The sequence below is a fragment of the Lissotriton helveticus genome, chromosome 8 (assembly GCF_964261635.1).
Source record: "Lissotriton helveticus chromosome 8, aLisHel1.1, whole genome shotgun sequence".
Classification (NCBI taxonomy): Eukaryota; Metazoa; Chordata; class Amphibia; order Caudata; family Salamandridae; genus Lissotriton; species Lissotriton helveticus.
This window is the reverse complement of record NC_136069.1, coordinates 1,147,663,368-1,147,690,504: the sequence shown is the minus strand read 5'-3', so window position 1 is coordinate 1,147,690,504 and position 27,137 is coordinate 1,147,663,368. Positions and strand designations below refer to the sequence as shown.

The window sequence follows — 27,137 nt, the reverse complement described above, 5'->3', positions numbered from 1 at the left end:
GGGCCGCTCCCCGAACTACGAAATTGATCATCCATGAAAAAAAAAAAAAAATCCCTAACATTCCTGCTGCACGATCGCACGATCGTGCAGCAGGAAACCTCTAAATGCCACCGAGGGAAAGGAAAAGCCTTTCCTTTCCCTCCTTAGAACCAATACAGAAATCTCCCCCGCCCCAGCCGCAAAACTAACCTGTTTACCATCCGACGCGCAGGAAGCAAATGGCTTCCCTGCGCGTCGGTAAACAAATGGAGCCTCCGGTGACGTCAGCGCGCCTCGCGCGCTGACGTCATTGATGACGCGGGCGGGGAGGGCGGGGGGAGGCAGGGGAAGGTCTTCCCCTGCCATCCCCGCAGAAACTAAAAAAATCGGGCTGACTCGGGGGGAGCGCTGGCGCTTCCCCCGAGGGTGGGGCTCATGACGAGCTGGGCTCGTCATGAGCGTGCGAGGAGGCTACGCCATGACGAGCCCAGCTCGTCATCAGCCCCGAAGGGGTTAACTTGTTTAATATAATTCTGAGTGGATTTGAGACATCACTTGCATTGGCGTAAATGGATCCACGTGTGTTAAGGTATCGTCACAGATGAGCCCTTTAGTACACAAACCATCTACTGATCCTCAAAAAAACTGTTGTCGGCATGAAAGAGGCCCTCAACGCTCTAGCGACCTATTCAACAGCTTATCCAGATCTCCAGGTTCATATTAATAAAACTCAGATTAAAGTTTACAAACCAGAAGCAGCTCTGATACAACATTTTCAGTAGCTGTAATTGGTCTCCTGCCATTACATTTCCAGTTGCCCGATTTGAAGGATATATACAGCATAGATTCTTAGGCATCAAAAATGTGACGACTCTTGAAGTAATATAACCAGATATTGGCCAAAGGTCCTCATGGGCTTCACCCTAGAAGTGACCTGCATTTGGTATTTTCCTCTACTGCATGCTTAAAATTTATATTGTCTGCTTGGTTACTTGCAGGTTTAAAAAAATTCACTTGTGGCTACATTTTACGAATGTATGGCATTTTGTAATACCGTACTGAAGTTTCCAGTCCTTTTTTTAGATCTTTATTGATCGTGCAACCACTGTTAATTGAGTAGCGATCAAATTGTGTCATGTAATTAACACAAAGCACATCTCTTCCGACCTGATCAATTTGCAAAGAATGTCTTCCTAGACTTTGTATTGTGCATGGTACATTACATCATATGAAATACTTTTGTTTGGGGGCGTGGCTTGCACGCTGAGGGTGATGGCGGCGTGAGCCCGGAGCTCCGCGCCTATTCCCCAAACTTATCCTGCCTGCTGCTGCGGAGAGCCCGGCGCTGCGCCTGGAACTCATCGGGCCGAGCGTGGGCGTCACTGGTGCAACAGCGGAGCGCTCGAGGGACCGCCACGAAGTCCGACCTCCGCCGCACTGCAGAGCCGCCGGGGCCAAGCCGAAAGAACGCCCAAAATGGCGTCCGCAGTAACGGACCCGAGAAGCCCGGCTGCCTAAACTGTGGGCCGACACCTGGGGACACGGCCGGGACCCGCCGAGGACCGAAACCGGGGAGGAGGCGCCCCTTCCCCCCCCCCCCCCCCCCGGGGCCCTGAGGAGCTCCCTCCTGGGGGAGCCGAGGAGCAGCGGAGCGGCCGCGACCGAGCGGCCCGGGAGGCTGCGGGAAGAGCGCTGCGCGCTGAGGACACCCTGAGGCCTGACGGACGCGGCGGGGGCCCGGCGCACCGGAGGAAACCTGCATGCTCCCCCCCCCCCCCTGAACTGTGAGGTGAGCCGCAAAACAGAGCGACACGGAGGGGGGGTTGAGAGAGAGGGAGCCCAAAGTCAAGGGGCGCCCTGTTTGACCGCGAGGGAGACAAGCACGCCAGGGAGTGCTTAGGACTGCCTGCTGGAGGGCCACGAGAGCTGGTGAACCTTGGGCCCCGGACAGTGGCGGACGACGGCTGGGGGGGGACCTACCCGTGGCGGCGCTGCGCAATTGGAGCCGCACCACTCACGGCCTGGAGCCCCACGCTTGTGCCTCCTGGGGGCTGTCCCCTGCCCGGCGACACTGGCTGCCAACGCTGGAGGCCTAATCAAGGGGGGTGGCCCGGCTTTGTGAGTGCTCGCGCCACGCTAGCGGAGCAGTGAGACGAGTGGGTGCTGCACCGAGCCCCGAGACCACGCGTGGGCCATTATGGGGAAGCCAAAAGGCAAGCAAGAGGAGGCGACGGCTTCGGGAGCGGCGGAAGGAGACGGGGGGGAGCCCACGGACCTGAAGAGGCTGCAGGATCGGATCCTGGAGGCCATCACAGCAACGAGAGAGGCGCTGCATGACGACATTGCGCAGGTGGCGTCGGGGCTCGGCCTGCTCCGAGCCGACCACGACAAATTGAAAGACAGAGTGACGGAGACTGAGGGGGCCCTGAAGATACTAGCACCGGCCCACAAGACACTTGAGGGGAAACTCACGGAGGCTCTAGACCGGATTCAGGTATTGGAGCGTCGTGCAGAGGATGCGGAGAACAGAAGCCGTCGCAGTAACGTGCGAATCGTAGGTGTGCCGGAGAGCGAAGGGGGGACGGACCTACTGGCCTACTGCGACAACTGGCTAAGGACTGTGGTGGCGCCTGAGGGCTTGTCGCCCTTCTTTACCCTGGAAAGGGCTCATCGGGTCCCGTCCGGGCCACCTAAACCAGGCCTCCCACCGAGACCTATCGTGGCTAAACTGCTACACTACAGGGACAGGGACCTGCTGCTACAGAGGGCCCGAGACGATGGCCCGTTCCAAATCGCGAACAGTAGGGTTACGCTGTTCCCTGACTTCACGTTCGAAACGCAGAAGCAGCGGGCCTCCTTCCTGTCGATCAAGAAAGAGCTGCGCACAGAAGGTATCCAATACTCGTTGCTGTTCCCTGCCAGACTCCGAATTGTGGTGGACGACATAACAATGTTCTTCAACCTGGCCGCAGACGCTTGGGACTGGTGGGAGTCCTACAAAGCGGGTACGGATGGCGCCAAGGTCCGGGAGGAGAAGGAAAAGGAACGGGAAAGAGCACCGGCGGGGCCGCGCCAATCGCAGAGACTGCGCAAGCGACGCCGCGGAGCCGGGAAACCGACCGCTTCACAAACGGAAGCCGAGCGCAAAGCTGCGCTGCAAGCAGTGATTACCATTGGAAATGGGGGTGACTCTCAATCCACACGAGGCACGGACACGGAGACGATCATATCGGCCTCGGGCTCGGAGTCGGACCTGTCGGGGCTCCGTGACGCCAAGGATCCGGTGGTGACGCCGCAAACGGCAGAAGAAATCCTGAACATTTGATTTGGACCTGTTGGGTAAGGGGTCTGGGCCTTGTGGGGGGTCCGCCTGCTTAGCGGGGGGGTTAGTTCCAGGCGCGGGCGCTGGGTGACCGATTACGCGCTGTTCTCCGTAGTGGGGGGATGGCGGCGGGCCTGGGTCACGCAGCCCCCTCTAGGGCGAGGCCTCGCTCCGCACGCCCTTAAGGCGATTGCAGCTCCGGCTGTGAACTAAATACCTGGGGGTTCTGAGTTCAGGGTGTTTGGATGGGGTCTGGTATCTTGATATTGGGGCCTGTTCTGGGGGGAGGGGGAGCACCACAGTTGGGGTTTGGTGATGGGGGGATTCTGCAGACGCTGATTTTGATTTTCTTGAGGGTTGACCAGTTGGGAGGTTCTGTTTTGGGACGGGGAGGGACCATCATCCGCGGGAGTGTGAACAGGGAGGGGTAGGAGAACCGTGACTTATGGGACAATGGCTAACTCGAATGTTTTGAAATGCATGACCTGGAACGTGAGGGGACTACACACAATGCAGCGCAGGCATACAGTGCACGCCTACCTACAGAGGAGAGGGATACACATAGCGCTCCTACAGGAGACACACATCACGAAGCAGGAAGGGGTGGCACTACAGAGGAGATGGCGAGGGCAGGTTTTCCACACCTCTTACTCGGCCTACGCAAGGGGCGCTCTGATCTGGGTGAGGGCGGGGACGCCTTTTCAAATGACTAGACAGCTGATAGATCCGGAGGGGAGGTTTGTGGTCGTGGAGGGCAAGTTGCGGGGGAAAGCTATAGTCCTATGCAGCGTATATGCCCCGAACATAGACCAATTAGCCTTTTATGCGAGCTTGTCGGGGACACTGGCGCACTTCCTGGTGGGTCCGATACTCATGGGAGGGGACTTTAACTCCGTGGCGGATGTACAACTGGATAGGTCCCACCCTCCCCTGAGAGATTCCCCGGTGTACCGTATAGCTAAGGGTAGACATGAATGGCAAGAGAGCTGGGGGTTGACCGATGCATGGAGGGCGCAGCACTCAACAGACCGAGATTACTCGTTTTACTCCGGGGTACACGAACTCCACGTTAGGCTGGATGCGATATTGTGCACACGAGACGTGCTGACGCAGGTTACCTGGTCGGAATACCTGACGAGAACGGTCTCGGACCACAATCCGCTCCTGATCCATTTAGACTGGATGACGGAAAAACCTAGGGTACCAATCTGGAGGCTCCGGCCGGAGACTTTGGAGGACCCGATATTCGGAGCGGCCCTGGAGGAGGGGTTGACACAATACTTCGCCAATAACGAGGGCTCCACGGGCTCTAGAGCAGTGGAATGGGATGCCTTCAAAGTGATAATGAGAGGGCAGTGCATCACACAGTTCGTAGGCACGAGGCGGGTGCTGCTGACCGACCTAGAGAGGGCAGACGCCAAGCTGAGGGCAGCGGAGAGGGACCGACCAGGCAGGCCGGAGCTGCAGGACACGGTGAGCTCGGCCAGGGAGGCGGTAGCGGCTGAAGTGGAAAGACTACGGGCTTACGATTACCGAGCATACATGCTGAGATCTCATGTAGAAGGCGACCGATCGGGCACTCTGCTGGCATGGCTCTCCAACCCCACGAAACGCTGCTCCCCTATCTTGCAACTTGCCGGGGAGGGGGGTAATATGTCCTACACCCAGTCGGCCATAGTGGACGGCTTTCAGCGATACTATGAGACGCTCTATAGTAGCACCCCGGGCGACCGGGAAATGGAGGCGGAGGCTTTCCTGGATGACCTTACCCTACCGCGCCTGGAAGACGAGCAAGCGACGGACTTGGGAAGGGACATCGAATTAGGGGAAATCCGAACAGCTATTAAGTCCATGGCCCGTAATAAGACGCCGGGTATAGATGGCCTGCCCATCGAGTTTTATGGCAAATATGTTGACGCCTTAGCGCCGCGGCTTCTGGCTGTGTACAAAGAGGCAAGGACCGCGGGTCGCCTCCCCCCATCGATGCGGGAAGCGATAGTCATCCCGCTACTGAAACCTGGCAGGGAAGGTAGTAGTCCGGCCTCCTATAGGCCGCTCTCGATGCTCACGGCCGACTATAAAATCTTGAGCTCTATACTAGCATCGAGACTCCTACCGCACATGACCGCCCTGGTCCACGAGGACCAGAACGGCTTTATCCCTACCCGGAACACGACACTGAACATTAGACGGCTTATCCGACTCATGGAAGACCTGCGGGAGGGGAATGGCACTCCACTTGCCCTCTCGGTCGATATCGAAAAAGCGTTCGATAGCCTGGAGTGGGATTATCTATATGCAGTTATGGCGCGCTTCGGGCTGGGCGCAGGATATATCCGGTGGACGCAAGTGCTCTACACGGCGGCCGTAGCGAGAGTGCGGGTTGGATCCCTGGTGTCCCACCAATACCCAGTGGAGAGGGGCACCCGGCAGGGTTGCTCTCTGTCCCCATTACTGTTCGCTTTAGCGATCGAACCGCTGGCTATGGAAGCCCGCAGGGGGCGATACTTCGCAGGTGTGCAAACTGATGACGGGCGACAGTTTATCTCGCTGTACGCCGATGATCTCCTGCTGTTCCTGGACAACGACGCGACTGAGCTTGTGGGGGCGGAGGAGCTGCTAGGACGTTTTGGAGACCTCTCGGGCCTCAGAGTTAACTGGGCGAAGACGAGCCTCTTCCCACTGAGGGAGGACGTGGTCCGCCCAGAACACAGGCCGCTGCTTCGTTGGGAGCCGACTTGTCTCCACTATCTTGGAGTATACGTCTACCACACAGCGACGGCTTTATTCGAGGGCAATGTGGAGAGATGCGTCAGGGGGCTGAAGGGTAGCATGGCGTTCTGGGCCACACTTCCGCTATCCATTGCTGGCAGGATAGCGCTGCTGAAAATGGTGGCCCTCCCGAGGCTGCTATATTTCTTCCGAACGCTTCCGATCTGGATCCCCAGCTCCTTTTTCCGCCGACTTCGCTCCCAGCTCACTTCATTCCTGTGGGGGACGGGCAGATGTAGAGTGGCGCTGGCGACGCTCACCCGCCCGAAAGATGAGGGCGGCTTGGCGCTCCCAGACTATGAGCTCTATTATCTCGCTGCCCAATTGCAGATCTTCACGCAGGAGGTGGCTCGGGTTTACCGAGGCCCGGAGGATACACGACAGCGGGGCACGCCACGACACATACTAGCCTATATTGCGCTAGGACAGAAACTCGCCACCCGGGATCTGTCCCTTGAACAGGATACATTTCGGCGTTGCTGGAACAGGGCGCGGAGGCGGGCAGGGATTCAGCACCCCTATGCCCCGGAGATGCCACTGGGCATGCTGACAGCATTGCCCCATGGAGGCGATTGGTCCCGCCTGCAGCAGTGGGAGGAGGTAGGCATACAGGTGATAGGGGACCTCTTCGAAAATGGGGAACTCCTCCCGTACTCGGCCCTCCAGGAACGCTTTGACCTCCCACGCGGGGGCTATCTCCTTCATGCTGCTGTGACGAGAGCAATGCAGAAGCACTGGGGACTGGGACTGGCGGAGCCGGAGACGGCCATGGCGTGCCAATACACCATGATGGCGGCGGGAACGGTGAAAGCGGTATCTTGCTTATACAACAGAATGCTCCGCGAGCGCCTGCCGCCTCTCGATGCACTGAAACTCAAATGGGAAACTGACCTAGGTAAACCCATCCCAGACACGGCGTGGGCGCAGCTGGTGCGGAGGGCGCGCAATAGCACGAGGAATGCTCATTTTCAAGTTATCCATTATTACATACTGCACAGGGCGTACATGACCCCTGGGAGAATCCTGAGATACTTTGGTGCGACTGAAGCGAGGTGCCCCCGCTGCGCGGCTGATGGAGCCGAGCTGGTGCATATGCTCTGGTCATGCCCGGCCCTATCGGACTATTGGCGAGCCGTGGGGGAATCCATGAACGAGGTGACGGCCCGGACTGTTGACTTTGATGCAGCGGCGTGCATCCTGCATTGGTTTCCACACACCCCCAAAAACAAGCTCTCGAGCAAGTTCATAGATATGGGTTTGATGGTAGCCAAGCGCGAGATAACCAGACACTGGAAGGCTAGGGCGAGCCCGACGTATAGGAGGTGGTACAATGAATTCCTGAAGTGGGCGGCCTGCGATAGCACGCATAGATATCAGATGGCGCGCAGAACAGCCAATGAGAGAGCGCTAGAACAAGCAACGGCCTGGGAGGTAATGGTACAAGGCCTCAGGGATAGTGGGATAGAGGATGACGGGGAGGGCCTAGACGCGGCAGGGGTCAGCACAGTACAATAAACTGGTGTTAATAGGACCGATGGAGGGGAAAGCCTGGAACCCGAGATTAGAGTTACGCAACGGGAGGTTCCCGAGCGGATGATGGGGGGGAGGAGGGGACGGGGGGGGAGGGGTAAGGGGTTTGGGGACTGAGGGGCAAGTTGGGGGGGGAGTTCGGGGTTTCATTAAGGCGAGGATAGAAAAGTAGGCACACACACTAATCCGAGTCCATACTCCTGAGGAAGACCAACCAGGCATGGGGGTGCGAATTTACTGCCGCCGCCCGGCCCCCGGGATGTGGGCCTGCAGGCTGTGTACACGAGAAGTGGATGAACCTGACTTTAGCACTGTGAATGATGCTGAATATGTGCGACTATTGGCCTGTGTAAAGTGTGTCTACAATAAAAATTACTTTAACAAAAAAATGAAATACTTTTGTTTGAAGGTTTATTTCATAGCAGCAGAATTATTGCATTCATGTGCAGTCTACTCCGACATGTCCGCACACTAGAAAGACTATTAAAAATGGGGCCTTGGATATATACACATGTATTGAGCCACTCCTTCAAGGTTCATTCTCGAATAATGTTTTCAGTGCAAGTCTCTTGCCACTATGCTCAGCAAGCATTTGGCTAACATTTATTTATTTTTAATGATTTTTCTTGTAAAATTATGAGACTCACATTATTTTTAACTTCTAATCTTGCTGCGCACAATTCTTTAACTAGTTTTTTTTTGCAGGAAAGTCAAACTCTTGAATTTTTTTAATTAGATGAATTAATGTATTGTTCTATTTGGATTCATTTAATTATGTTTATTGTATGAGTGGACTAAAACGTATTGATTGTTTTACTTTTCGTAGTGCACTTTTGTTTTTTAGGTCTCGCCTGGCGAAAGCAGCGCATACACTGCTCTCGTCATGAAGAGCACCTTTTGGAATCAATTCTCTCTCGCTTGCATGCGCGCGTCTACATGGACAAAGATGACTGCTCTCGCCATCTGCCCAATGCAAACAGCATCCGCGTGTCCATACGGGCTGTGGACAGTCCGACGCCATCTTGCCTGAAAAGAGTATTCACCACGCTGCCGCGCTCACCCCCCCTCGTGCGTTCACCACGCTGCTGCGCTCACTCCCCCCGCCCCTCGTGCACTCACCACACTGCCGGCTCCCTCCCCCACGCCCCTCTCTATTGCAGCCAGCTACTCAGAATGTTTTTCTTGCATTGAATAGAGACTTCCTATTGATTTTTACTGGGACCCAGGAAAGAGATAAAAAGGAAGTGGAGATGTGAACTTCCCTTCTCCGTCACAACATCACTCCAAAAACAATGCACAACTCTAACCCCATTATGCAGAGGGGGCTGTTACACACTGCTATTGCTGATGGTTACAACAATGGATGGGCTGGGGGATGCTGCTTGTCACTCACCACCGAATTCTTCATGAGGGCTCTGACAGTGAAGGCCTGGGGGTGCTTGCTACTGCTGGCCACAGCCTCCCTCCTGCAGGCGGCCTTCTCGGGGGCTCCTTTCACCTATGGCTGCTTCTGCTGTTATTGCTCTGCAACCATCTCTGTCTGACCACCGGCCTAGATCCTGAGGGCTGGCAGGGTACTGGGTTTCTGGCTCCCGGGCAGCGGGTGGTGGGTGGCAGGGTCAGATGGACTCGGGGACCGGGGCTCGGTGCGAGGCTCCCGGCATAGATCGCTCTGCCTTGGGCAGCGGTAACTGTCTGCTGCTCTTACCTGTGATAGCAACGCACGCTGCACACTGACCGTTACTAGGCGACCAGTCAACATTCTTTTGGAGCCTCCCAGTTCCGCATTACCCCATGGACTTTGCTTCCCTTCAGACACCGGGGCTTCGCGCATGCCTATACGCTCTTCTGGCCTCTTGCACTCCCAACGTACTTCTTCTGTGCTTTGGTTGCTCGTTTTAAGTTACGCCGAGTCCCTTGTCCCTATTTCCCATCCTAGTGTCGCCCTGTCCTAATGCATAACACCGTAAGCACGGAAGGGCTACACTACAGTTTTCAAACATTCATTGCTACATCTTAATATTGAAATCACGAGAACATTAATAAACATTACCAGATATTGGCATGGCTGCCAATTGTCAGCAATAAAATAAATAATACATTAATACTTTGGGGTTTTCCTCCTGATAACCCACATATGCCCTGAAAATTTAGCAGCAGCACAGGCATATAGGGGTCTGGCATCCAATCTTAATATACACAGAGCAGATTCGCAGTTGAGTGTTTCCAACTAACTGTAGATTGGTTTGATCCACTTAGCTCGTGGAAGCACATAGGCTGGACAAGCTTGATTGTCAATTTCTATGCTTTCATGTACTTCCAGTGAGCTAAAAAAACAAGCATTAAAAATGCAATAGGTCTCGCCTTTTATTAAGTTAAAGCCATTTGCTTTGCTATACAATACCATTAGCAAAGCAAATGGCTTTAACTTAACCAAAGGCGAGACCTGTTGCACTTTCAATGCTTGTTTTGATGGTTTTGTACATGAACCACATTTAAAAAGCTATCTCATCACATAGCCAATCAGCATCCTGTGACTATTGCGTGCCTCCAACCCACACTGTCCGAGGAACATAGCTTCTCCTCATTCAAGCTGCATAGATAAGACTTTGCCAAGCAAGTTTGGAGAGAACAGCAAAAACTGGTTAAACTCTCATCTTAGGTCTTTCTTACTGGTCTCTCTACTGGCAGCACAGCACCTTTGTTTGAGTTCATGATGTAGAGATCTGTGTAAGAACGTGAGCGCACAGTTCGAGCTTGGGTTGAGATGACTCTACCTTTCATCCTTGCCTGGTGGCTAGAATTAAGTTCAATAGAGCCATGAATTTATCTCTTCTCCTCTTCCTTATCTCTCTGCCCCTCCCTCGAGCTCTTTTAAGAGTAGTGCTTTGAAGAAGCCTAACATTAGTGTTAAGTGGTATTAGAAAGACACACGCTGCTACAGCAATATAAAGAAACCTTAAATGCCATAAGCAACTATATATATATTTATGTACCCAGAGTAGCCAACTAAGCAATATAGTGCTTGAGCATTGAAATCCCAGGCAACACAAGAATAGGTGAATGCCTTGGCCAGCCTTTAGCACCCTGTGCTGGGTCCCTATGACCTTTGGTTTCTTGGATTTGAGTTCCCCCCTCCCAACTCTCCATCTACCTCTTCGACTGTGGGGTTAAACGTAAAGTATTTATCCGGGAGAGGCTTCCATGAGACGCCTGACCATTGACATTCCGAAGTGGGCAGAGGAAGCAGTGTGTCACAATACACTTTTCTGCTGCCTTTTGATATACCAATGTTATGGAAAGGTCACGTACAAAAGGCACTGCCCTCCTCTCTGTCTTGCCCCATCCGTTTCACTCACTTGGGCTTTCCTTTATATCTCTCCTGTCAGGCCTATGGGGAAACCTCAGGATGGCTTAAAGTGCTACAGTCAATTAAAACAACAGAACAGATATGCAGGGCCTTTGCAAACTGTTTCCTGATGGGCCGATCCCCACTTTGTGTGCGTGCTCCACCGCTCTTACTTCTGCTCATCCACTAAATATCAATATGTATTCTTGCTGCTTCTCTTGAGTTCCCGTGCCTCACCATGATGCAGTAAGGGAAGTGTTGTTTTGGCTGAACTAAACTAAAGAGAGCACACAAAATGCCTACATTTCAAAGTCATTCTTTTCTAGAATCCTTCTTTTCATGTGTACCTCAAGTAAAACAATATACTTTAATGTTATAATTACACAGTGCAAGTCACTATCTTACAGATAATCTTACACTGATGATGAGACTGACAACACCCAAGCCAGGAAGCAGAACTGATTACATTGCTTAAGCCAGGAAATGTGAAGAAGATGTAACGATGCGATATTACTGCATATGCAGTGTTGGCACAGGAGGACCTAATTTGAGGACAGCGCACTCTGATGCATTCGAAACAGGTAGAGCAGCGCAGGTAGTACCACATCCACTAGGGCCTTAGTGATCAGCGATGCGCAGAGCTTTGATCTGTCAGAATCCAGGAACCTCGGTCCCAGGAGGGATAAATGGGTCAAAAAAAGTGATCTCTTCCTATACGGTAACGGGAATCCCAGCCAGAGTAATTTCTAATATTATTAGGTGGGCGTACAATTTATGACATGCAGCGCCAGACACCTTAAGATATCTGTTAAAATTGGAGACTTTTAGAGAGGAAGCATCTGGGTATACTTTTAATAGGAATATGGTGAAAGCCTTCGAGGGTCCTCAATGCACGGTTGCACTTTTACAGGAGTGGTCCCCAGCACACTTGAAAGTGTTTTTAAAACATCTGGCATCTAGAATCAGTTATGAATCTGATAAAGAACATTGCAGTCAATTGAAGCATTATAAAGTGTTTGCAGATCTCTTCCTCGTGGCCATGAGCATAAAGGACAAGGAGCCAAAAGAAGACTTATAATGCACTGGATGGGTCCAATTAAGAGAGGCATTATCTATGAATTCGCCAAAGATGAGGCTGATACATATGACAAGATCAATGTCAGTTTACATTGCCACTTAGTGCCTCAGAGTAATGTAGACTATGAATTTTATATACTCCACTCTACGCACCAGCAGTAAGGTGGAACTATTCTTGTAGTTGTCAATAATCGAAATTGTGAATTTCACATAAACAAAAACAAAGACTCCCTCAAGTCCCAAACCATTGAAGGTTGTGAGTGTCCTCTTTCCACCAGATGTGCCAAACCGCTCGGTTAAGATTCAGCAAATTGAGACCTACCAAATTGGTGCCATGCTGTTGTCGTGGCCAGAATAACAGATGTGGGCTAAACTTCCTTTCACAACATCGTCTCTTTTTTACCCTGAAAGAGCATTCACTACCAATAATGAAAGTGGAAGTTGTTCTTGTGGAAAAGTCTAGGTCAGGGAGACGCCTCATTATGTACATTACAAAGAACACGGATCTCTAAGATCCACAGAAAGTAATAGGCATGCAGGGGGTGTGTGAGGACAGCAAGGTAACACAAAGCAAGCTGATTCTCTCCTGCACTGCCAGGGCAGGACCTAGCTATCCCTTCATCTCTCATCCACACTCATGCAAAGTGCCCCTCTAGCTGGGGTCTGACCTACGACCCTACTATGGCTCCTCCGACTGGGGCTTGTCCACATTTGGGATCCATCAAGAGCATGAGAAGGGCTTGGGGCGTGAAACCCTGCTCAGCTTTTGGCATCCTTACTCCTTGCAGGGGTATTGGAACCTGGGCCTTTTTGGGTCTCGTGACCTATCAATGCGCATGCGCATTGAGAGAAGCGAGACTATAGGGCTTTAAACAAAGTTTACCTAACTGTGGCGATTTGGTGCTGTGCCCGTGGCTTTTAGGTCAATGCGCAAGCGCATTGACCTAAAATGCGCGTGCACATCACCAAATCGCCGTCTGTTCCCTCAGCCGCACTCCTCCCACACCTTTGAAGTGAAGCTTAGCTTCACTTCAAAGGCCCCGGCTGCTTCACACCCTCATGCCGCTCTCCCCGCTCCGCCCCCTCCCCTGCCCGCCGTGTGCATTTCTCCTCCCCCCCCTCCCCACAGCAATGCCCTCCGTGTTGTTTCCTTTCTTGTTTTTCTTTCAGGTGAGATATCTTTTCCATCATTTGCGATAATACAGTTCTCATATGCTCTAAATCACAGTTGCCATTTGACCTGTGGTTTACCAGGAATCTGGAGAAATGGACTGGGTTAATGATTAAATAACTTATTTGAAGCCATACTTTAAAAAGTCAAACACACCTCAAAGCTAGTTAAGTCTTGAAAGTTGCCTCAATGCGTTCCTGCATATAAGCTTCTGTTGCAATAATAAACTGTGTGAGCAGTGAAAGGTTGTCTATATTTAGCGCACTCTACTCAAGCACATTATACTGAGCGTGTGTGACATTCCCAGCATGCACGGAGAAAACGTCACACAACCATGACGGCACGCATTGGTACACAAATGTCTCAGGAGGCTGACGTGCACAGCTTGGAACAGCGCGCGCATTAGACTCAAGGCAGTAGGATGTGGGGTTCAAAATCTGCACATGAAGCACGTAACGATGTAGTGATTTTTTTGTTTGAATCTGTTATTTGAGTTTTTCAAGATTTCCAAAATAGTACAACATGCACATAGCTCATATAATTGTTCGAGGTTCGTGTCAGACAGTTACAGGGAAATTAACTCGTGATTCAAATACTGCTAAAAATAAAACAGAAAACTGTAATAATAAAACAAGCACTGGCATAGCCAATAGGCCTCGCCTTTGGAACCTTATATGAACCCATCTCAACCCCTCACCCTCACACCCTCACCCTCAACCCCTCACCCTCTCACCCTCAACCCCTCACTCACCCCCTCACCCCCTCACTCACCCTCACCCCCTCACTCACCCTCAACCCCTCACCCTCACCCCCTCACCCTCACACTCACTCACACTCACCCTCAACCTCTCTCCCTCACTCACCCTCACCCTCACTCACCCTCAACCCCTCACCCTCACTCACCCTCGCTCACCCTCAACCCCTCACTCACCCTCACTCACCCTCATTCACCCTCATCCTCATTCACCCTCACCCTCACTCACCCTCACTCACCCTCACCCTCACTCACCCTCAACCCCTCACCCACCCTCACCCTCACTCACCCTCACTCACCCTCACCCTCACTCACCCTCACCCTCACCCTCACTCACCCTCACTCACCCTCACTCACCCTCAACCCCTCACCCTCACTCACTCACCCTCACCCTCACTCACCCTCAACCCCTCACCCTCACTCACCCTCAACCCCTCACCCTCACCCTCACTCACCCTCAACCCCTCACCCTCAACCCCTCACCCTCACTCACCCTCACCCTCAACCCCTCACCCTCACCCTCACTCATCCTCAACCCCTCACCCTCACTCACCCTCAACCCCTCACTCACCCTCACCCTCACTCACCCTCACTCACCCTCAACCCCTCACCCTCACTCACCCTCACCCTCACTCACCCTCAACCCCTCACCCTCACTCACCCTCACCCTTGCTCACCCTCACCCTCACTCACCCTCAACCCCTCACCCTCACTCACCCTCAACCCCTCACCCTCACTCACCCTCAACCCCTCACCCTCACTCAACCTCAGCCCCTCACCCTCACCCTCACTCACCCTCAACCCCTCACCCTCAACCACTCACCCTCAACCCCTCACCCTCACTCACCCTCAACCCCTCACCCTCACTCCCCCTCACTCACCCTCACTCAACCCCTCACCCTCACTCACCCTCAACCCCTCACCCTCACTCACCCTCAACCCCTCACCCTCACTCACCCTCAACCCCTCACCCTCACTCAACCTCAACCCCTCACCCTCACTCAACCTCAACCCCTCACCCTCACCCTCACTCACCCTCAACCCCTCACCCTCAACCACTCACCCTCACTCACCCTCAACCCCTCACCCTCACTCACCCTCAACCCCTCACCCTCAACCCCTCACCCTCACCCTCACTCACCCTCACAACACATATTGTGTTACAATAGGTGTCACATTTGCGAAAGATAAAACTATTGGCATTGTAAATAACAAAGCTATTAATTTCGCTATTTTCAAAACAAGCACATAAATAAAAAATGTGTCCTTTACAATACCAATAGCTCAAACTTTCCTAATGCGAGACCTATTGCATTGCTGTGCTTCTCTCCCCTGCTGCACTCTCCTGCTCTCTAGAGATGTGGCCTAACGACCAGAGCTGCCATCTAAGTCACGTAAATACAAAACATGTTGCATTCCAAATGCTATAGGTGTCACATTCGCGAAAGTTATAACTATTGGCATTGTAAATGACAAAGCCATCAATTTAGCAATTTTAAAAACCAACAAATAAATAAAATATGTCATTTACAAGACCAATAACTCCAACTTTTCTAATGCGAGACCTATTGCATTTCCAATGCTTGTTTAAAGTCTGTGTTGTTGCTATTCAGTTTTCCAGAGTTGACAGCTCTTCTACATCCTTCCTCCTTACAAAGGGTGTACAGCAGTAGATAGTTTAAAATAAACAAATTGGAATGGTGCACAGATACGGCTTTTGCCACCATTTCCCATTCTTGCCCTTTTGGTATCATTTTACTCATTTGACTATCTCTCTATCTGGCACATGCCACTGAATGAATTACTAGGCGTTCTCCGATTACCCACATTTTTGGTGTAGGGGCATACAGCACCCCACTGCCCCTGTGGCTAAGCTGGTTGGTCCTTATTATAGCTACAGTTTTCATGTCTGTCTCTCACATATCTACACCCTTCAAACTGCCAGGCACTACTACATCCCATAACATGATAACCGCACCTCAGTTGTCATCATGTTCTACTTGACTAGACAAAAGAAAAACATCCTCTCAACCTCACACCCGACATGCGTAACTTACTATCCAGGTGGGTAGGTGCTTCAAGCACCCCATTTTTTGGTAGTAAGTACTATACAGAATAGTAAAATACAAAAAAAATATGACACAACTAGAAGAGGAGAGGCAATATCACCTTTAAAAGAAACACGTCATGGCCTGCTCTCAGTAGGAGAAAGACAACTTGATGTAGTCTTTGCCAGGGGAACCTAGTTGTGATGAGTCAAAAATGTTACATTCGAACCCATGTGACTCACACGTTTAAAACGCGACTGGGAATAATGGGACTATGTTTATTGCTTTTAAACAGCACATCACAAGAAACTCTTCGTTGCGAGATATATAGCGACAGTACATCAGTATAGTTGTAGATGAACTGCATAATGTAAATTGCCGTGCTAGTGAGGAGGGGGGGAGAAATTGACGTCACTTCCCAGCTTATGAAATGTCCTGCATTTCAAATGTATTGCTTTCTCCTACCGATCCTGCCTTTACAGACACTCTTTAAGTTGTAAACAATACATGTTGATGTTTTTCCGATTGCGAATCTGTATCTTATTGACAAATTTACACCGTATGACACAAGAACACTTTATTGGTATGACTAAATATGTTTCCTGCCGAATGGGCTATGTGGTAGGTGATTCATTTATATATAGGTATTATTTTACATACAAAGCTAGCTGTGCATGTGATGAACTCGATTAGGGACCTGTTTCTTCAATGTTCGAACATTGTCAGGCCCTGTTTATTAGGTGTATTTTCTGGGTGCCTTAAATGTTCCCTTCTGCCAGATAGTCCACCACAGCTTGTTCTGGTTATCAGTGAAGAGGTTCAGGCCCCCTTGCATGTCTCCTCCCCCCTCCAGGCCCTGTGCTCCCCCTCCCTCCCAGCCCGTGCCTGCCTGCTCCCAGGCCTCCCCTCTTCACGCCTCCTCCCCCTGCCGCCGTGTGTTTGTTCTGACAGCAGGGAGCTTCCTGTCCAGCTTTCAGTTTGGCTGCCGGTGCCGGCTCCTGCGGTGCTTGCTTGTGTCTCCTGCTCCCTTCCTCCCGGTGTGACCCGGTCTCCTCTCACACTTCCGGGTCGGTGCCTTCCTACCACCGTCGTCTTTCTGGTCCCCGGCTACTCTTCGCCCCGGCTCCTCACCCAGGCCCATGGCGGGGGCGCGGGCCCCCCTGGCCGCCGTGCTGCTGGTGCTGCTGTGCTGCTGGGCGCCCTGCCGGGGCCGCTCCCTGGAGTGGTTCACGGCGCTGGTGAACACGGCCTACACCGACCCGGCCAGCAACCTGACGGTGCTGGGGAGCACGGAGAGCGGCCGCTACGGGGACAGCTCGCCCAAGGAGAGCGTGCAGGGCCTGGTGGGGGTCCCGCGGGCCGCGCTGGCCCCCGAGGCGCCCCCCGAAGCCCTGGAGGGCTGTGCGGCAGACACGGAGTACTATGTGCCGGGGGCCGCCGCCTGGCCTCGCCCCCCCGGCGGCGACGGCGAGGAGGGCGCCGCCGGCTCGTGGATCGCGCTGGTGGCCCGGGGGGGCTGCACTTTTAAGGAAAAGGTCTTCAACGCCGCCCGCAGGAACGCCGCCGCCGTGGTCATCTACAACGAGCCCAAGGCGGGCAACGCCACCGTCTCCATGTCTCACATAGGTAAGAGTCTAACGCCGCCTCCTCATATACACACCACCCCTGGCTGTACCCATGACCCACTTAGCGCGCCCCCCACCACCCAGTTCTACGTGTGAGATGATCACTACAGACACAGGCAAGACATCTCTCCAACTAGGAGTGCCTCCTCTTCCTCCCCCCCCCCCCCACACACACACACAGCCCCAGGTACCACCCTGTTCTTCATCTAGAAGGGCTCCCAACCAACGTAAGAATAGGTTCCTTGAAAACCAGGGGGCACCATTGTCTGCCTCCATACCACCTCCACGCACAGCCCCCCACCACCTCTCTGTAAGAGGCTTCCTCATAAACACAGATACCACGACAACAAGAAGTGCCCATCCCTGAAATCCTGTCTTCAGACCCCCTCCTCGCACAACTCCTGGTATCACCGCGATCTACCTCTGTAAGAGACCCCCACCACAGGAACATAGCCATGGCTCCAACAGGAGTGACCCAAGCTTCACACATTCTATCTAGATCACCCCCCACACGCAGCCCTCCCCCAGAGTTCCTTCCCCACAGCTGCCTACTGACCCCCTTCCTTCAACACACCATCTCCTTAGAGAAGCTACCCCACATTACTGATGCCTGTCTGAGCACTAGAGTAGGCGCGCACACAATCTTTCACACCAAGCTACCCACAAAGACCAACACAATATGACCCCCCCCCCCCCACTACCACCCCTGTCAAAACTGCTCGGGGCCCTGTAGAAGGCATTTAGGACTCAAAGATCCATGTGTCGGTGGGAAAACAACAAGGTCTTAATAATAATGTTTTTTTATATATACGTCATCTTGGGGGCGGGGGGGGATAGGGTTTATAAAGCGCTAGTAACATTTGAGACATCTTGAAAGCACGATCATGTAATGCCAAGACTGTTCTATAGGATTCGCATGGTACAGGAGAGAATTCTGATGTGGTTGAGGCAACTGTCATTTCGTTTTTTTTTTAATGATATTTTAGTTGATAATAACGCGCTGGCCTAATTACAGTTGGGCGTTAAGCCTACGGTAGCATCATCTGTTTCCTCCACCTTGGAATTCAGGTGGTTGATGGGGTAAAATCCTCGCTTCTGGACAGTTTGGAGAGTGTTTTTTTAAACTTGGTTGGTGGCATGGCATTAGGTTGTTTGGTCGGCCTTAGGTCCCTGGTCATGCACTTTGTGTGCCCTTCTATGTAAGAGGACTGTTTCACACCTAAATCTTCCTGAAGCAGACTTGTACCCTCGACACCCACAATACCGCACAACCCCATACCCACATAAATCCTGCACCTTTATACACACAGACGGGCAATACAATCATAGTCACTGTAGTAAACTCTGGCAAAGGCCACATTCACACACTGCAACAGACTCCTACCTCCCCCCACCGCGCTATCTATTATCCCTACGTCGGCATCAGCTTGTTCTTTAGCTTCATTTGCATACCTATACAACATGTAATTGACCTCAGTGACCTTATTTTCACCCTACCCCATTCAGCACCCACTTACCACAGAGAGCACTTGCTCTGAATGTTAAAGGTGCCGACCATGTACTATGAAGTTTATACCTGTACCAGTCCACCATAAAGGCCTCTATCGTATTCTTAATGACCTCTGTTGGACTCATTTGACGTGTCTTCCTCTCCCCTGAAATCGTTTTTTCCCCCTAAACTTTGACACCGTCAAGCAGCAAGCACGAGCTAACCATTGTTCGGGCCCAGGAAGGAGCACACAGAGAGGGCGTTTCTTTGTCTTTCACAGGCATCGGTTGCCTAAGGAGCGGCCCTTTAGGGGGTCCACCCCTGAACTGCCAACTGTCCTTCGCCGAAGGAGGGGGTGAGGGAGGACGACGCCCTATTTATTGCTTTGACCCTTAGCTACCCGTTGTGGCCAGTGACTTTGAATGTATATTTAGGGTCACCAATCACGCGCCCGGCCTTGATAATTGGCACTTTAATTATGCAGCAGCCTGAGGCGGGACCACCGAGGGGCTCGCCCCCACCCCGGTCTAGATTTAAGTTGCATCCACTAAACAAACCGACTGTGGTTGAGGTGAAGTGATTAAGAGGTTGGTCATTATGGCGTCTTCAGGTACTCCTGTAATAAACGTGTTTGCTTGTTCCAACGAACGAGTAGAGCTCCCACCTAACGAATTCTCCAGTGTCCCCTGTTCCCATGTACTTTACTTATAAGCAATTCCAACGAAAGCCCACAGTTTGAGTGATCCTTTTTATTTCTGTGAAACTTTCTGCAGAACAAAGGTCTGGCCGTTGGTCTTACGTGTATATCGCCGGCTTTTATCCCGGTGCACATCCACAACCGCTCAGAAGGGTCGATCTTGTGCAGTGGCCAAGTACACCCCGAGGTGCCTAGTAATGTGCGATATCTTCAGAACTTTTTCTTTGACATGTGACTTTGACCTTGAGGCTGCAGCTAAAGTATCGTGTGCTCTGTTTGCCCATTTGCTCCTGATAGAAAACCATGCAATTAAAGGGGAATAATCCTGTCGGTATGCAGTGCCCACCTCGCGGTCTCATGGCAGTGTTCATTTGTCTGTCTCATTGCTTGATGTTGGTGCAAGGGTTGTATGCTGAGAGAGTTTCCCTGGCTTGTTCGACTTTTACCTTAAATCTCCCCTTTTGTTGGAGGTGGAGGGGGTGACACTCTCTAAAGCGTCGATTTTTTGGTAGCTAGACATTGTGGAAGCGTAGTTATTTGGTTGTATGACATTGAGGAAGAATGCATTTTTAGGGATGCTTCACAGTCCTTCTTTTTTTGCAGGGTGGAGGTTGGTCGATGCGATGCTGAACTGGTGCAGTTTTGTGTATCGATGTCAAATCTGCCCCACACTTTTTCCTCTGCAGACGAAACGTGTCTGAGCACTTTTTAAAGGCAAGCATACATGCAGCCCCCCACATCCAAAGCTTTAGTATCTGCGCCGCCTTTGCGATTCAGCAAGCACAGATGGGTATACTGCCTGTCGTGCAGATGCTACTTTCATTTCTGCAGCTCTACATGCAATAATGCAAACGTGCTGAAGGAAAAATGAAGGGAGGTCAACATACAAATAATAGGTTCCAATATTTGTTCACTTATCCGCCTCGCACACGCTTGGTGGAAGGCACAGAAACGTTTGAATTGAAATGTTGATTCTGTGTGTTGCAGAGCTGGTTGTTGGGCGACATTATGTTAATGGTAAAAGAACAAAGAAACCTTTTGGCTCGTAAGAAACATTTCCACCTGATCACGATGGAATCACTGCTGACTGAACTGCCTTAGCCCTCCAGGAAGTAGAGGTGGGCGAAACAACATATTAACACGGCGAGCCGAGCCTAGGGTCTGGCTTGGCTCTTAAAGTCGTGCACGAGCCGAGCCCTGAGAAAGTTTGCCCTGTAAAGCATGCAGAAACGCTGACATTAATTTGCACGTCACGTTACAGCGCTGCACTGAGAAGTGCTTATTAAAAGGGGAAGTTTTTAAACATGAACTTAAACTTTTCCTGCCCATCCTCCCCCTGACGACAGTACTATTAGTGAACTAAGAGGCAGACAGTTGTCATGTGAACCCCCATGTGTCGCTAGATTCTTATAGACCGAGCAAAATTATAGTCTATTCAATCAAACGCAATAGGTTTTGTACACCTGGTGTTCTGAACTTACACATTTGAAGGTGCTTTCATATGCAGTAGTGAAAAAAAAACAGGATTGGTTAAACAAAAAAATGTTTGCCTAGGATCACATCATTTGGTTATGCGGGGCACTTCAGATTAATCCAGGTTTTCTACTTTCACTGTGTACAAACCAGCCACTAAATGTCTATTTGCCCCTCCATTTTTTTTACCTCAAATGTTAATGATACGTTTTTACCTCCGTGCATGAGGGTGACGGACAGAAGCCACATGCTAGCTCTGCTCTGCTCCAGGATTCAACAGGATCTCGAGCTGATGCAGAGCCAGGCTTCAGCCTCGAACCTGGCTCGAGCTTTCATCGACTGGCCCACCTCTACCAGGAAGTTCTCAGTATTGAATGCTTTCTGGTTAGTGTGGTATGGCTGACAGGCCTCTTCAGCAGTTTGTAACGATTATTTTCTGTTCTACATGCTCTCTGGAGGCATTGTGGAGATAGCTGCTAAGTTTTATAGAAAGTGGAAACTAAAAATCAGGGCGAAAGTGGTGCAGTCCCTAGGCTAGGCACTATTATTAGAAACAAAAGTGGGACTAGGTGAAAACCACCATTCTCCATTCAGTCTGGCACTTCTGCTTCACCTCAGGTGCTACATGGTCCCTTTCCTAACCACTGCCACACAATTGTGTCCCATGTGTTTTGAGAGCATTTTTTAGGCGAGCTCTTTACAAATAAATCTCCAGGTATCTACAAAAAACTGTCAAATAGACTAGAATAAGGCAATTGTTGGGATGGCAAAGTTTTTCAGTTTTTAGGTTTCGCCTGCCGAAGGCTGCGCCCTGCGCAGCTTTTCGGCGCAGGTGGAATCTATTGTTAACTTTAAGGGCTTCTGGAACGTCCCCCGGCTCCCATTGGCTAGCTCCATAAATGGAGGCTAGCCATTGGGAGCCGGATCTGTCCGTCAAGGCCGGACCAGATTCGGGGGCGTTCCCGCGATTTTTTCGCTCTCCGCCTCTGCGATGTCGTCATCGCGGCGGTGGGCGTCCCGTGAGAGCCGCAGCCGGTCCAGATGCCGATGTAACACGGCCTCCGCTCTCCCCGCCTCCCTCTCCCCTAGCAGATCCCCGCCTCCCGAGTGCAGCCGGTCCCGTTGCCGGTAACACGGCCTCCGCTCTCCCCCTCCCCTCCCACAGCAGATCCCCGCCTCCCTCTCCCCTCCCACAGCAGATCACCGCCTCCCGAGCCGCAGCTGATCCCGATGTAACACGGCTCCGCTCTCCCCGCCTCCCTCTCCCCTCCCACAGCAGATCCCCCCCATCCCTCTCCCCTCCCACAGCAGATCCCCGCCTCCCTCGTCTCCGGCCGGGTTCCCGGCTGTTGCTCTGGAGGCCTCCCTGGACATGGCAGCCCACATGGCCGCTCAGGAGGAGGCGACCCGCCTGCTGACCGGGGAGATTGGCCGTCTGACGCAGCAAGAAGAAGCGGCCAGCAGCCCGGGACTGGAGCTGCAACACACAGGCAGCCACTGAGTACAGTCAGCCACTGCGGGTTAACACACAGGCAGCCACTGAGTACAGGCAGCCATGGAGGGGTAGCTGGCAGGAATACACTGACTACAGGCAGCCATTGAGGGGCAACTATCAGCCATGCACTGGGTACATGCAGCTATGAAAGGGAATTTGTCAGGCAGGCATTGTGTACTATAGGCAGCTACGTATGGGGTAACTTGCAGTCAGGCTTGCACTGGGCACAGGCAGCCATGGAGGGGTACCTCGCAGGCATGCGCAGAAGTGTCCACAGCAGGCGTTCTCTAGCGGCTCCCAAGAGTGACAAGGCAGCAGTGCAAGAGGTGGGCATGGTGCAGGCAGCCAGGGTCCTGGAAGTCGGGCCGGGAGAGCAGGTGCACAAGTAAACCTAGGTCCCCCGTGAAGAGAGGAGACGGGGTCAGTCTGCTGCATTGGGACTGACCCCCGGTACAGCAGAAATCCCGCCTTTTCCCCGGTCCATCGGCCGCTCTGGCGGTGGTGTCTGCCTGCTCTGGCGGTGGTGTCTGCCTGCTCTGGCGGCGGTGTCTGCCTGCTCTGGCGGCGGTGTCTGCCTGCTCTGCTCGATGGTGGAGGGGCAGTTTTGCACCAGGGATGGGCAGACATGTCTCTTCTGCACGGGTGGTACCGCAGCCAGTGACCTGCCCGACACATCTGGGGGGTCCCACTGCCCTGGGGCCGGGTTTCAAACCTCTCCAAAATGGGGGGTGGGGGTTCCAGAGTGGACTGGCCTGCACGCCGGTGCCTCACAGGCTGGGGCGGGGCTGTCACTCATCCGTCCGACGACCCCCACCCCCAGGGGCCGCCCGCCTCCCTCAGTTTTTTCGTAAGACCCCCCCCCCCACCTATCACTGATGTGCGGTCTGCACCCCTCCCCCATTTCTAGGATGTGGGCTTGGCCATGTATCCCCCCCCACCCCCGGCGCCCCAGGATGTGCTGGTCCACAATGTACAATGCCCCCCACCCCCCCATGTGGTCCATGCCCCCCCTCCACCGACGTCTTTGGCTGGAGCCCCTCCCATGCCTCAGCGCGCGCTGTCCTTTGAAGTGCCCCCCCCCCCCCCCCCCCTCGCCTGCATGTCTTCCCCTCCGGTGTGCTCCCGCATCTGCCCCCAGGGCTCTCTTGCTGCTGTGTGTGGGTGTCTGACGTCATCAAGGCTGAATGACAGCAGCTCGAGGCTGAATGACAGCAGCTCGTGGCTGAGCGCGGCCCCCTCCCTGTGCCCCCCCCCCCCGGGCCCCTCCCTCTACCATCTTCATTCTTCCTTTATCTGCCCACCGAGGCTCTTTCTCTCTCGCCATCCCCGCCGCCCTGTCCCTCTGCCCTCGCACTGCCTCACCCTGCCCCTCTGCCCACTCACTGCCCCTCTGCCCACTCACTGCCCCACCCTGCCCCTCTGCCCACTCACTGCCCCACTCACTGCCTCACTCACTGCCCCTCACTGCCTCACTCACTGCCTCACCCTGCCCCTCTGCCCACTCACTGCCCCACTCACTGCTCCTCTGCCCACTCACTGCCCCACCCTGTCACGCAACATTGAGTCTGTGCAGTACTTAAATAAATAATCCTAAATATGTTAGCATGCATCCTTCCTGTCACAGACCTTGTTTTGTTGTTGTTGTGTAGAATGAGAGCTATTAAGTGTTAGTAGATTTGTCCGTTATCTGTGCTTCAAGAGATTTTATCTAATAGTTTATCTGTTTTTGAAATGCCACAGGTTAGTATTTAATGCTATCAAAACAAAGAGAGGAGTATCCCCCTTGAAGATAAAGAACAGACGTGTCTGGAGGGCAGGTTTTTTGGCAAGAAGGAGAGTATTCATCCTTTTGTTTAAAACCCCTCACTCACCAACCTAGTGGTGACATGCTTCATCATCGGGGTCCACCCTGGCGGCCTAGCGCCACTGGGGTGTGCTACGACACCTGTACTACAGTGGAGCGGGTTGTGACTGTGGGTGTGAAAAATTAAATGTTAAAAATTGTCCTGGTTGTACTCAAAAATATGATTTTTATTATGGAGCAACTGAACAATATTAAAAATTAAGTGAGCGAGATCCTGGTAGGGGAGTTACGACCAAGGGATCTCTATATGTGTTTATGTTGGTTGGTCAACATGTTTCTACCAATAGGGCGTTTGCCCGGTATTCTTCAGGACCAAAAAACAGGTGGACAGAAGGTGTGTGCTCCCTAAAAAGCACACCCTACCCTGATCCCCTGTGTACCTACTGGCAAAATGGCCAGTGGTATTTACTGCTCAATAAAATAAGTGAGCATGTGAAGAAGTGAAAAAAGAGACCTGTGGGGAGAAGAAAGGTAAACAATCAGGTTATATATTAGCTTACTCTCCTGTAACGTCGTGTAGTGTCTCTGTGATTTGAAGTAACGTGCCAATGGGTATAACCCTCCAAATGTATCAATACCGTGGTGATGGAGTGTCCAAGTGGGATATTAATCAACATCTATACCGATCGATCAGTGCGTGCGTATTGCATGCAATGTGATTATAGCACTTGTGAATCATATCTATCTATGTATCAAGTGCATGCATTAAAAGATGCATATCGTCTGCCGCTATGGTTGGTGAACAATAACTGCATGGTAAGTATCCCGTGGTGCTTGTAATTATAGCAGGGTGGTTATTAACTGCGCGGTAGCTCTCCCGTAGTGCTTATAATCATAGCAGGGTGATCTAAGGCATAGCGGTATAACGGCTGTGCTATATTCATTCATAGCGTTTAAATGACGATCAATGGACATACATGACAAACACACATGTAACAATAAGGAACACACTGATGCTGTATGGCGTGGGCTGAGGCTTACTCAATTATGGGCTCTATGGAGCTTCAGCGGGCAGGGCGTAGGTTCATTGCCGTAAGAGCAACATATTCTGTAAAATTAAGAGAAATGGGGCAGTGAAGAGCAAGTCGCTGCCGAGGATGCCCGTGTAACGAAGGAAGGTTCCCTTGCGCTTTCCGGTACTCGTTCGTGGACCTTGGAACAAAGAGATGTTCTACTTACAGTTGCTTGGCGGGAAGGACAGAGTCTGACCTACTCCTAACGGCCTCTGCACGGCTAGTGAATGCCGCGGGCAGCGGTCGTTGTGAAGAGGCGTCGGCCGCTTCCGGGTTGGGCGTGGCCACGTCTTGCCTGGGGGCGGGGCTATCAGCGCATATTGGCGTGCTGACGTGTGTATTACTACTGCGGGGAAGGCAAGTGTAGTATTGCACAGCAGTAGAGATATGAACACAAGGGCAGATGTAAATGTGCATCGCTGCTATCAGTAAGCAAATGGATACTGCGCAGCCATAGTAATCTGCACACCAGGACAAATGTCAAGTGTACAAAATTAATAATCGCTGAGGGGCGCTATTAGCTACATTCTGAGAAAATGCTCTGGCACTGGGGGTGAACACAAGGGCAAATGTAAATGTGCATCGCTGAGGGGCGCTATTAGCTACATTCTGAGAAAATGCTCTGGCACTGGGGGTGAACACAAGGGCAAATGTAAATGTGCATCGCTGCTATCAGTAAAGCAAAAAGGTACTGCGCAGCCATAGTAATCTAACCACCAGGACAAATGTAAAGTGTACGTGATTAATAATCGCTAAGGGGCGCTATTAGATAAATACAGAAAAAATGCTCTGGCATTCGAGATGGGTGGCACAGGCGCTCCTCACATGGTGGTGAATGTTTAAAATAGCGCTATAGTGTGTGGCCTAATCTATTGGGAGATGTCAGATTGTGGATATCCCTTATTTGATTAGGATCTAGTTAGGCTACGTGGTTAGTGACAGTGTGCTAGTCACATTCCAGGATAGATCTCTCATTGTCGTAGGTCAGGTGGACAGATTGTAATGTTTTATGTTAGAGGAAGATGATTCAGATCGTCAAGAGTTCTTATTTCAATACTGAGTTCCATGGAATGTTATCGTTAAGCCCGATCTTATGGGAGGAAAGTCGATAGATCCATCGCTGCTCCTTTTCAAAAAGACGCGCCTGTGCATTGGGACCTGGCTGGATTTGCTCGATCACTGTCCATCTCATATCGTTAGGAGTATGGTGTGCTGTGAGGAAGTGATCAGTGAGCCTGGTGTTGTTTTTTTTGCATCTGATTGTGCTCCGGTGTTCTGATATCCGTTGTTTGACTTTTCGTGTGGTCATCCCTATATAGGGTTTTTCACAGCTGCATTGGATTAAGTATATGACAAACGTGCTATTGCAATTAGTGTGCGACCTTTGTTGCCAGACTTTTCCTTGTTCAAGGTTCAGAGTTTTTGTGTTGCTGGTGAGGTGGCAGACACTGCAGTCACCACACCTAGAGTGTCCTGTGA

The 27,137-nt window shown here is 52.0% G+C and overlaps 1 protein-coding gene across 1 annotated transcript in view; it reads left to right on the top strand.

Annotated features, from left to right (window-relative positions):
* Positions 1-16,885: 16,885 nt before the first annotated feature.
* The window catches only part of RNF149 (ring finger protein 149), a 77,028-nt gene continuing 66,776 nt past the window's right edge, over positions 16,886-27,137 (top strand). Inside the window, exon 1 of the mRNA XM_078658032.1 lies at positions 16,886-17,628. Coding sequence (XP_078514158.1) covers positions 17,142-17,628 — 487 coding nt within the window. The 5' untranslated portion in view covers positions 16,886-17,141. The remainder of the gene's footprint in view (positions 17,629-27,137) is intronic.